Source organism: Apteryx mantelli, unplaced genomic scaffold, assembly GCF_036417845.1.
Source record: "Apteryx mantelli isolate bAptMan1 unplaced genomic scaffold, bAptMan1.hap1 HAP1_SCAFFOLD_303, whole genome shotgun sequence".
Taxonomy (NCBI): Eukaryota; Metazoa; Chordata; class Aves; order Apterygiformes; family Apterygidae; genus Apteryx; species Apteryx mantelli.
The window spans coordinates 23,024-34,885 of NW_027118655.1; the positions used below are offsets into that span (position 1 = coordinate 23,024).

Below are 11,862 nucleotides of genomic sequence, written 5' to 3' on the forward strand. Positions count from 1 at the left end.
GCTCGCGGCCCCGCCCGTCGTGGGGGCGTGGCCTGCCGGGGAAGGGGGTGGGCGTGGCCCGCGGCGCGGCAGTCACGTGATTTCGAGGAAGCGGCTGCGGCGGCGGCGGGGCAGCAGGAAGGAGGTGAAGGGGGGACCCGGGGGGGGGGGGGACACACAGGGGGACGGTGACGTCACGGGGGAGGGTGACACCGCGGGGGGGGGAGGGGGGGAGGTGGTGGTGGCGCCCCCGGGTCCCTAATGTCGCCCCCCCCCCCCCGTGTCCCCATGTCCTGGTGTCCCCATGTCCTCCACGTCCCATGTCCATGTCCCCCCCTGTCCCCATGTCCCATGTCCTCCATGTCCATGTCCTCCGTGTCCCGTATCCCTGCATGCCCCATGTTCTCCATGTTTCTATGTCCCTCCATGTCCCTTCACATCCCATGTCCCCCATGTCCCATGATCCCCCATGTCCCTCCCTGTCACATGTGCCCCCATGTCCTCCCATGTCCCATGTCCTCCATGTCCTGGTGTCCCCCATGTCCCATGTCCACGTCCCATGTCCTCCATGTCCATGTCCCCCCACTTCCCATGTCCTATGTCCCATGTCTTCCATGTCCCTCCACGTCCCATGTCCCCCCATGTCCCTCCATGTCACGTCTCTCCATGTCCCATGTCCCCCCACATCCCATGTCCCATGTCCCATGTTCTCCATGTCCCATGTCCTCCATGTCACATGTCCCCCCATGTCCCATGTCCCATGTCTTCCATGTCCTTCCATGTCCCATGTCCTCCATGTCCATGTCCCATGACCCCCCATGTCCCTCCCTGTCACATGTGCCCCCATGTCCCCCATGTCCCATGTCCTCCATGTCCTGGTGTCCCCCATGTCCCATGTCCACATCCCATGTCCCTCCATGTCCCCCCATGTCCCTCCACGTCCATGTCCCACGTCCCTCCATGTCCCCTCATGTCCCATGTCCCATATCCCATGTCCACGTCCTATGTCCCCCATGTCCCATGTTCTCCATGTCCATGTCTTTCATGCCTCATGTCCTCCATGTCCTCCATGTCCCCTGTCCCCCCACGTCCCTCCATGTCATGTGTCTCCATGTTCTATGTTCTCCATGTCCCATGTCCTCCATGTCCTGGTGTCCCCATGTCCATGTTCCCGCGTCCTCCATGTTCCCATGTCCCCCCGTGTCCCATGTCCTATGTCCCCCCATATCCCACGTCCTCCATGTCCTGGTGTCCCCCGTGTCCATGTTCCCACGTCCTCCATGTTCCCATGTCCCCCCACGTCCACGTCCCACGTCCTCCATGTCCCCATGTCCCCCCGTGTCCCATGTCCCCCCATGTCACGTGTGTCTCCATGTCCTGTGTCCCCCCATATCCCATGTTCTCCATGTCCTGGTGTCCCCCATGTCCATGTTCCCACGTCCTCCATGTTCCCATGTCCCCCCACGTCCATGTCCCATGTCCTCCATGTCCCATGTCCCCCGTGTCCCATGTCCCCCCGTGTCACGTGTGTCTCCATGTCCTGTGTCCCCCCATATCCCACGTCCTCCATGTCCTGGTATCCCCCACGTCCACGTCCCGCGTCCTCCATGTTCCATGTCCCCCCGTGTCCCATGTCCTATGTCCTCCATGTTCCCATGTCCCCCCGTGTCCCATGTCCCCCCATGTCACGTGTGTCTCCATGTCCTGTGTCCCCCCATATCCCATGACCCCCGTATCCCATGTCCCTCCATGTCCTGGTGTCCCCCACGTCCACGTTCCCGCGTCCTCCATGTTCCCACGTCCCCCCACGTCCCCCGCGTGTCCCCCACGTCCCCCCCCACACGCGTGTACTGACCCCCTTCCGCGGTCGCCGTGGGGCAGGAAGTGGGGGGCAGCGGCCATGACGGGTCGCCGGCGCCTTCGTCCCTGGCTGGTGGCGCAAGTGGAGAGCGGCCGCTTCGCCGGGCTCGAGTGGGACGACGGGGCGCGGAGCGCCGTGCGCATCCCCTGGAAGCACGCCGGCAAGCAGGACCACGGCCCCGCGACGCCGCCTTCTTCCAGGTGGGAACGCGCCGGAACACGCCAGCGACACGCTAAAAACATGCGTAAACACGCTAGCGACACGCTAACGACACGCTAAGCCACGGGGGTGGGGGTTGTCCCGGTGCGGCGACGGTGAGCAGGACCACGGCCCCGCGACGCCGCCTTCTTCCAGGTGGGGACGCGCCGGAACACGCTAACAACACGCATAAACATGCTAACTACATGCTAACCACATGCTAAGCAGCTGAGACAACATGCTAATAACATGCTAATGACATGCTAACGCATCGTAGCTACGCTTCAGGCACATACTAGTGACACTACTGACGTGCACACGTAACATGGAGGTGGCGTGTGCATGTGTGGCGCCCCTGGCGTGCCCTTAGCGTGCCCTTAGCGTGTCCTTAGCATGTCCATAGCGTGTCGTGGGGCGGAGTCTACGATCAAGCTCCGCCCCAGGGCGCCCCAGACCTGTTACCTGCGTCCGCACAGCACGTGTCCCCGCGACGCCTCCATTTGCAGCGCGGCGGCTCCTTAGCGTGTCCTTAGCGTGTCCTTAGCATGTCATTAGTGTGTTGGGGGCGGAGTCTAAGGTCAAGCTCCACCCCAGGGCGCCAAGACCCCGTTACCTGCGTCCACGCAGCACATGTCCCCCGTGACGCCTCCGTGTCCGGTGCGGCGGGTCCTTAGCATGTCCTTAGCGTGTCCTTAGCATGTCCTTAGCGTGTCGTGGGGGCGGAGCCTAAGATCAAGCTCCGCCCCGGGGCGCCCCGGACCCCATTACCTGCATCCGCGCAGCACGTGTCCCCCGCGACGCCTCCATGTGCGGCCCGGCGGCTCCTTAGCGGGTCCTTAGCGTGTCCTTAGCGTGTCGTGGGGGCGGAGACTAAGATCAAGCTCCGCCCCGGGGCGCCCCAGACCCCGTTACCTGCGTCCGCGCGGCACGTGTCCCCCGCGACGCCTCTGTGTCCGGTGCGGCGGGTCCTTAGCAGGTCTTAGCGTGTCCTTAGCGTGTCGTGGGGGCGGAGCCTAAGATCAAGCTCCGCCCCACAGCACCCCAGACCCCGTTACCTGCGTCTGCGTGGCACGTGTCCCCCGCGACGCCTCCGTGTCCACCGTGGTGGGTCCTTAGCGTGTCCTTAGCGTGTCCTTAGCGTGTCCTTAGCGTGTCGTGGGGGCGGAGCCTAAGATAAAGCTCCGCCCCGGGGCGCCCCGGACCCCGTTACCTGCGTCCGCGCGGCACGTGTCCCTCGTAGCACCTCCGTGTCCGGCGCGGCGGGTCCTTAGCGTGTGCTTAGCGTGTCCTTAGCATGTCGTGGGGGCGGAGGCTAAGATCAAGCTCCGCCCCGGGGCGCCCCAGACCCCGTTACCTGCATCCGTGCGGCACGTGTCCCCCATGACGCCTCCGTGTCCGGTGCGGCGGGTCCTTAGCATGTCCTTAGCGTGTCCTTAGCATGTCCTTAGCGTGTCGTGGGGGCGGAGTCTACGATCAAGCTCCGCCCCGGGGCGCCCCAGACCCCGTTACCTGCGTCCGCGCGGCACGTGTCCCCCGTGACGCCTCCGTGTGCAGCGCGGCGCCTCCTTAGCGCGTCCTTAGCATGTTCTTAGCATGTCCTTAGCGTGTCCTTAGCGTGTTGGGGGGCGGAGTCTAAGATCAAGCTCCGCCCGGGGCGCCCAGACCCCGTTACCTGCATCTGCACGGCACGTGTCCCCCGCGACGCCTCTGTGTCCGGCGCGGCGGGTCCTTACCGTGTGCTTAGCGTGTCCTTAGCATGTCGTGGGGGCGGAGCCTAAGATCAAGCTCCGCCCCGGGGCGCCCGGACCCCGTTACCTGCGTCCGTGCGGCACGTGTCCCCCGTGACGCTCTGCATCCAGCGCGGCGGCTCCTTAGCGTGTCCTAGCGTGTCCTTAGCATGTTGGGGGGCGGAGTCTAAGATCAAGCTCCGCCCCGGGGCGCCCCAGACCCCGTACCTGCGTCCGCGCGGCACGTGTCCCCCGTGACGCCTCCGTGTCCGGTGCGGCGGCTCCTTAGCGTGTCCTTAGCGTGTCCTTAGCGTGTCGTGGGGCGGAGACTAAGATCAAGCTCCGCCCCGGGGCGCCCCAGAGCCCGTTACCTGCATCTGCGCAGCGTGTGTCCCCCGCGACGCCTCCGTGTGCGGCGTGGCGGCTCCTTAGCGTGTCCTTAGCGTGTCCTTAGCGTGTCGTGGGGCGGAGCCTAAGATCAAGCTCCGCCCCAGGGCGCCAAGACCCCGTTACCTGCGTCCGCGCGGCACGTGTCCCCCGCGACGCCTCCGTGTGCGGCGCGGCGGCTCCTTAGCGTGTGCTTAGCGTGTCGTGGGGGCGTGTCGCGCAGGCGTGGGCGGAGTTCAAGGGCAAGCTCCGCCCCGGGGCGCCGCCCGACCCCGCCGGCTGCAAGACCCGCCTCCGCTGCGCCCTCAACAAGAGCCCCGAGTTCGCCGAGGTGCCCGAACGCTCCCGCCTCGACGGGCCCCACCCCTACAAGGTGTACCGCCTCCTGCCCGGCCCCGCCCCCCGCGGTGAGCCACGCCCCCTGCCCCGCCCCCCAACGGCGGCAGCCCCGCCCCCCCCCCCTGGGGCCCAGGTGCATGGGGGAGGGGCCCAGGCGTCCGGGAAGGGCCCAGGCGTCCGGGAAGGGGCCCAGGCGTCCGGGAAGGGGCCCAGGCATCCGGGAAAAGGGGCCCAGGCGTCCGGGAAGGGGCCCAGGCGTCCGGGAAGGGGCCCAGGCGTCCGGGAAGGGGCCCAGGCATCCGGGAAAAGGGGCCCAGGCATCCGGGAAAGGGGCCCAGGCGTCCGGAAAAGGGGCCCAGGTGTCCGGGGAAGGGGCCCAGGTGTCTGGGAAAAGGGGCCCAGGCGTCCGGGAAGGGGCCCAGGCGTCCGGGGAAGGGGCCCAGGTGTCTGGGAAAAGGGGCCCAGGCGTCCGGGGAAGGGGCCCAGGCGTCCGGGCAAGGGAAGGACCCAGGCGTCCGGGTGCCGCAGCTGGGCCCGCCCCCCCGGCGCGCTGGGCCCCGCCCCCGGCAGGAGTCCGGCTCCAGCCCCCCCGGCGACGACCCCCCCCGGAAGCAGCCGCCGACCCCCAGCCCCACGGCGAGGCGGTAGGTGGGCGGGGGGGGCAGTTGGGAGGCCGGGCGGGAGGTGGGGGGGCAGTTAGGGGGTGGGGGGGCAGGTGGGGGGCAGGTGGGGGGCAGTTAGGGGGCAGGTGTGGGGCAGGGTCCCCCCCCCCCACGGCCGTTCTCTGCCCCCCCAGGCACCGTCCCCAGCCCCGATGACGCCGAGGCTGCGGAGCCCCCCCCGGACGCCTGGGCCCCTCGTGAGAGCTGGGGGGGGCAACCGGGGGGCAGTTGTGGGGCTGGGGGGCAGTTGTGGGGTGGGGAGGGCACTCGGGGGGCAGTTATGGGGGTGGGGGGGCAGTTGTGGGGGCGGGAGGGCGCTCGGGGGGCAGTTAGGGGTCGGGGGGCAGTTGCGGGGGTGGGGAGGGCGCTTGAGGGCAGTTAGGGTCGGGGGGGCGGTTGTGGGGCTGGGGAGGGCGCTCGGGGGGGCAGTTAGGGGTCGGGGGGGCAGTTGCGGGGGTGGGGGGGGCGCTCGGGGGGCAGTTATGGGCTGGGGGGCAGTTGCGGGGCAGGGAGGGCGCTCGGGGGCAGTTAGGGGTCGGGGGGCGGTTGTGGGGGCGGGGAGGGCGCTCGGGGGGCAGTTAGGGGTCGGGGGGCAGTTGTGGGGGTGGGGGGGCGCTCGGGGGGCAGTTAGGGGTCGGGGGGTAGTTGCGGGGGTGGGAGGGCGCTCGGGGGGCAGTTAGGGGTCGGGGGGGCAGTTGCGGGGGTGGGGAGGGCGCTCGGGGGGGCAGTTAGGGGTCGGGGGGCGGTTGTGGGGGCGGGGAGGGCGCTCGGGGGGCAGTTAGGGGTCGGGGGGCAGTTGTGGGGGTGGGGGGGCGCTCGGGGGGGCAGTTAGGGGTCGGGGGGCGGTTGCGGGGGTGGGGAGGGCGCTCGGGGGCAGTTAGGGGTCGGGGGGCGGTTGTGGGGGTGGGGAGGGCGCTCGGGGGGCAGTTAGGGGTCGGGGGGCGGTTGCGGGGGTGGGGAGGGCGCTCGGGGGGCAGTTAGGGGTCGGGGGGCGGTTGCGGGGGTGGGGAGGCGCTCGGGGGGCAGTTAGGGGTCGGGGGGTAGTTGTGGGGGTGGGGAGGGCGCTCGGGGGGCAGTTAGGGGTTGGGGGCAGTTGCGGGGGTGGGGAGGCGCTCGGGGGGCAGTTAGGGGTCGGGGGGGCGGTTGTGGGGGTGGGGAGGCGCTCGGGGGGGCAGTTAGGGGTCGGGGGGGCGGTTGTGGGGGTGGGGAGGGCGCTCGGGGGGCAGTTAGGGGTCGGGGGGGCGGTTGCGGGGGTGGGGAGGGCGCTCGGGGGCAGATTAGGGGTCGGGGGGGGCAGTTGTGGGGGTGGGGAGGGCGCTCGGGGGGCAGTTAGGGGTCGGGGGCAGTTGTGGGGGCGGGGGGGGCGCTCGGGGGGCAGTTAGGGGTCGGGGGGCAGTTGTGGGGGCGGGGAGGGCGCTCGGGGGGGCAGTTAGGGGTCGGGGGGCAGTTGTGGGGGTGGGGGGGCGCTCGGGGGGGCAGTTAGGGGTCGGGGGGGGTAGTTGTGGGGGTGGGGGGGCGCTCGGGGGGCAGTTAGGGTCGGGGGGGCAGTTGCGGGGGTGGGGAGGGCGCTCGGGGGGCAGTTAGGGGTCGGGGGGGCGGTTGTGGGGGTGGGGGGGCGCTCGGGGGGCAGTTAGGGGTCGGGGGTAGTTGTGGGGGTGGGGGGGCGCTCGGGGGGCAGTTAGGGGTCGGGGGGTAGTTGTGGGGTGGGGGGGCGCTCGGGGGCAGTTAGGGTCGGGGGCCGTTGTGGGGGGGGTGGGGTGCTGTGGGCCTGACCCCGCCCTCCCCAGCCCCGGCCCCGCCCCCGGCCCCGCCCAACTTTGACATTGTCATGGAGAGCTTGGAGCCCCTCCCCCCTGCCCAGGGTAAGCCCCGCCCCTGCCCCAGAGCCCCACCCCACCGTAAGCCCCGCCCCCAGGGTCAGCCTGCCCTGGCCACCCCCCCCCCACTGTGGCCTGGCCCCGCCCCCAGCCCGGCCCCGCCCCCATCCCACCACCCCCACTATGGCCCTGCTGCTCCCCAGCATTGGCCCCGCCCCCAGCACGGTGGAGCCCCGCCCCCAGGGCTGACCCAGCCGTGGCCCCGCCCCCAGCCGTGGCCCCGCCCCCAGGGCTGACCCAGCCCCCAGCATTGAGCCTGTCCCCAGAACTGGCCCCGCCCCAGCCTGGCCCCCACTATGGCCCCGCCCCTAGCCCAACCTGGCCCCGCCCCCAGCCCCACTATTGGCCCCACCCCCAGCCCAACCTGGCCCCACCCCCAGCCTGGCCCCCACTATGGTCCTGCCCCTAACGCTGGCCCCACTCCCAACCCACTCTGGCCCCGCCCCCAGCGCAACCAGGCCCCGCCCCCAGCCCTGGCCCCGCCCCCAGTACGGCAGCCCCGCCCCCAGCCCTGTCCCAACCCCCAACACTGGCCCCCCCCTCAACTAGAGCCAGGCTCCGCCCCAGCCCTGGCCCCACCCCCAGCCCAGCCTGGCCCCCACTATGGCCCCGCCCTAGCCCAGTCTGGCCCCGCCCCCAGCCCACCTTAGCCCCACCCCCAGCCCTGTCCCAACCCCCAACACTGGCCCCTCCCCCAACTAGAGCCAGGCTCCGCCCCAGCCCTGGCCCCGCCCCTAACCCAGCCAAGCCCCACCCCCAGCCCTGTCCCAGCCCCCAACGCTGGCCCCGCCCCCACTAGAGCCAAGCCCGCCCCCAGCCCCACCTGGCCTCCGCAGCCCAGTCCCAACCCCCAGCCCCTCCTACACTGACCCTGCCGCATTGACCCCGCCCCCGCGCTAACCCCGCCCCCGCCCTGACCCCGCCCCCCGCGCTAACCCCGCCCCCTCCACCCTGGCAGGGGGGGCGGCGCTGGGGCTGCGCCTGTGGCTGGGGGGGTCGCTGGCTTGGCGGGGTTGGCTGCCGCCCGGCGACTACCTGCTGAGCCCCCCCGGCCCCCCGGGGCCGCCGCCGCCGCCGGGGGGGGCGCTGCTGCCCCGCCTGCTGCTGCCCCGCCCCGAGGCGCCGTGGGGCGGCAGCGACGCCGCCGCCGTGGCGGGGGGCAACACCGCCGCCAACGCCGTGGGGCAGCTGCTGGCCGGCCTGCGGCCCGGCTTGCTGGTAGCCAGCAGCGCCCGGGGCCTTTTCGTGCGGCACCGGGGCGAAGCGCCCGTCTACTGCGCCCCCCCCCTGCCCCACGGCGGCGGCGGCGCCACCGAGCCCCACGGCGACGGCGGCGGCGCTGAGCCCCCCAGCCCCACGGCGGCCCCCTGGAGCGCGGCGCCGTGGTGCAGGTGTTCGACGCGCAGCGCTTCCGCCAAGGTGAGCCCCCCCCCCGCCTTTTTTTCTCCCCCTCGATCCGCTGCCCCACGGCGGCGGGTGCTGCCCCATGGCGGGTGCTGCCCCACAGCAGGTGCTGCTGCCCCACGGCGGGTGTTTGTTTTAGCGGGTGCTGCCCCACAGCAGGTGCTGCTGCCCCACGGCGGGTGTTTGTTTTTTCTGTCTCTCCCCCCCCCCGGCAGAGGCGGCGCGGCACCGAGCGGGGCTGGGGCCCTGCCCCCGGCGCGGGTCACCTTGGCCGTGGGGCGGGAGCTGGGCGCCGGCGAGGGGCCCGAGCGCGGCGCCCTCGTGCTGCAGGTGGGGCGGCCGTGGGGCGGCTATGGGGCGCGGGGTGGCACTTATGGGGCTGAAGGGGGCAGCTGGGGGGCGGCTATGGGGCGGTGGGGGGGCTATGGGGCGGCTATGGGGCAGCTATGGGGCACGGGGTGCCACTTATGGGGCTGAAGAGGGCAGCTGGGGCGGATCTGGGACCCGACGTGGGGCAGACGGGTGGGCTATGGGGCACATGGGCAGGCTATAGGGCAGAGGAAGCAGATACAGGGCAGCTGGGGGGCAGCTATGGGGCGGTGGGGGGGCTATGGGTGGTGGGGCGGCTATGGGGCAGCTATGGGGCAGAGGGAGCAGATAGAGGGCAGCTGTGGGGCGGCTATGGGGCAGTGGGGGGGCTATGGGGGGGCTATGGGGCGGCTGTGGGGCGGCTGTGGGGCACGGGGTGCCACTTATGGGGCTGAAGAGGGCAGCTGGGGCGGATCCGGGGCCCGATGTGGGGCAGATGGGTGGGCTATGGGGCACATGGGCAGGCTATGGGGCAGCTATGGGGCAGAGGGACCAGATAGAGGGCAGCTGGGGGGCAGCTATGGGGCCGTGGGGGGGCTATGGGGCAGCTGGGGAGCAGAAAGGGGCAGATAAGGGGCAGCTGGGTGGGCTATGGGGCAGATGGGGGGGCTATGGGGCAGATTAGCAGGCTATGGGGCAGCTGTGGGGCAGAAAAGGGGGAGGTGGGGGGCAGCGGGAGCAGCTGGGGGGCAGAAGGGGGCAGCTATGGGGCAGAAGAGGGTGGCTGGGGGGCAGCTGGACCAGCTATGGGGCAGGTGGGGGGCAGCAAGGGGCGGACGGGAGGCAGCTATGGGGGCAGCCCCAGCCCCACTGACCCCTTTGTGTCCCCCCCAGCTGGAACAGGCCTTCGCCCAGCAGCTCCTCGAGGGCCCCACGGCGCCGCCCCCCCGCGCCTGAAGGGGGGCGGGGCTTCCTGTGCCGCCACACCCCCCCCCCCAGCCCCACGGCGATCCCAGCCCCACGGCGACCCCCACCTCAGCCCCACGGCGACATCCCCCCCGCCCCCCCAACGCCTGCTCACCTGCCTTCGCGGCCACTGTGGGGCCGGGCCGCCGTGGGGCAGAGCAGCCAGAGCAGACGCGTGTGGGGCAGGGGGGGGCCGCGCGCCCCACGTGAATAAAGGCGGGAGCAGCCGGCAGCGGCGGCGACGTCCGTGTGGGGGCCGGGGCGGGAACACGCGTGTGCGGGACCCTCCCTGTGTCCCCCCCCACGTCCCCTCTGCCCCCCGTCACCCCCCTGCGTCCCCCCCATGTCCCCTGATCCCCCCCCTCAGCCCCACTCCCCCATCACCCCTGTGTCCCCCCCAAATTCCTCCGTGTCCCCCCCTGTCCCCCCGGTCCCCCTAACCCTCCTGTCACCCCCCCGTGTCCCCCCCATATCCCCCGATCCCCCCCCCTCAGCCCCACTCCCCCCGTCACCCCCGTGTCCCCCCCCAATTCCCCCATGTCCCCCCCGGTCCCCTCTGTCCCCCCAACCCCCCTGTCCCCCCCCAATCCCCGCTGTCCCCCCCCCTTGTCCCCTCTGTGTGTCCCCCCCTCCCCACCGCGGCGTCGCCTCGCCCTCACACCGCACCCGCCAACGAGCGTCGCCCGCTCCCTGAGGAGAATTGGCGGAAAGGCGCGGCGCCTCCCGATTGGCCCGCGGCGGAAGGCGGAGCGCCTCCCATTGGCTGCCCGCCGCAGTCTCCGCGGCACGTGACGGGGCCAGGAGGCGGTGGGAGGGGGGGGCGGAGCGAAGAGAACCTCCACCCGATTGGCTGGAGGAGAAGACTGGGAGGGAGGGGTGCGGTCCCACGTGGGCTCCCCCCCGCCCCCGTTCTGATTGGAGGGCGGGGAGCGGGAAGGGAGGGGGGGGGAGTCGCGCTCTGATTGGCCGCCGGGCCCCTTCTGCCGTCACCGGGGCGGGCGGCAGCTTCTCCCGCGTGCCGGGAGGTAAACAAAGCCGCTGATTGGCGAGCGCGCCTGAGGTGGGAAAGCTTCCTATTGGTCGGAGCGGGCGCGGGGGGCGGGACGAGGCGAGGTTATAAAAGGCGGAGGGCGGGCACCGCCTCTTTTCTTCGAGGGCGGCGGCGGCGGGAGGCGGCGCTGGCGGCGGCGGCATCGCTCATTAGCGGCGCTAATTAGCCCTAATTAACGCCCCTGGCTCATTAACCTCCCTTTTCCTAACCTGTTCGGGACCTTTCTGTGTGCTCGTAGGCGGGGTGAACTAATTAGAGACGAAGGCGGGATTAATTACTTCAGCTTTAATTAGCTCCTTTCCGTCGAGGCTAATTAGCGCGGAGGGGGGGGGGGGTTAATTAGCGCGACTCCTCATTAACCGAAGCGATTCCGGCAGCTTTGGGTTATAAATAGCTTATTTTGCTCAAAAGGATTAAATAAGTCACCGAGTTAATTCTTTTTAAGCCTAATCTGTTCGTTTTATCTGCTTTAAATAATTGTTCATTAGCTTAATTAGCTTAATTAGCAGTTAGAGTAGTTTTAGCGATTGAAAGGTTTTAATTGCCTCTTTTTAATTCATCTACTAACTTATTAGTATTATTTATCTTGGAGTTAACTTAAATTTTAATTAGTATTTTAACTAGTATTTTAACTTATAGCTGCATTAATTGTTAATTAATTAGTTTTCTTAGTCTGTGTAAGGAAATTTAATGCTTTCATTAATAGAAGTTTTAACATATTTGGTTAATTAGTGGAATATTATAATATTAGAGTAAATAATTCTTGTTAGTTCCGGCTTTGCTGCTGGGTTTTAAGAGGTTGATTTATCCTGCTTAATTAATAAGTTAAATTTTTGTGGTTAATTAATAGCAAACTCTGTTAATTTGTCGATTAAATAGTTGAAATTAGTTCTTCTAATTGATTTATTCTAATTGACTTGTGCTGTAATTAGCGCCTCAGAGGGGCGCAGTCGCAAAATTAATTGTCGTGGGCTCTAATTAATTAATTGCCTTTATTTAGAATATTAAATTGTATTTAATACTTTATAAACCGGGTTAATATATTTAATGTGTAATTTAAGCCGATTATTTATTTAACTTAATATATTTAAGAGACTTAATA

At 68.6% G+C, this 11,862-nt stretch overlaps 1 protein-coding gene across 1 annotated transcript; it reads left to right on the forward strand.

Moving 5' to 3' along the window:
• Positions 1–1,879: 1,879 nt before the first annotated feature.
• On the forward strand, positions 1,880–9,939 carry LOC136996248 (interferon regulatory factor 9-like). Its single transcript, XM_067317175.1, is given in 9 exon segments — positions 1,880–2,084; positions 2,163–2,194; positions 4,376–4,559; positions 6,941–7,015; positions 7,989–8,327; positions 8,375–8,449; positions 8,650–8,679; positions 8,682–8,764; positions 9,638–9,939. Coding segments are annotated over 9 exon segments (1,086 nt in total). The 3' UTR covers positions 9,701–9,939.
• The last annotated feature ends 1,923 nt before the right edge of the window (positions 9,940–11,862 follow it).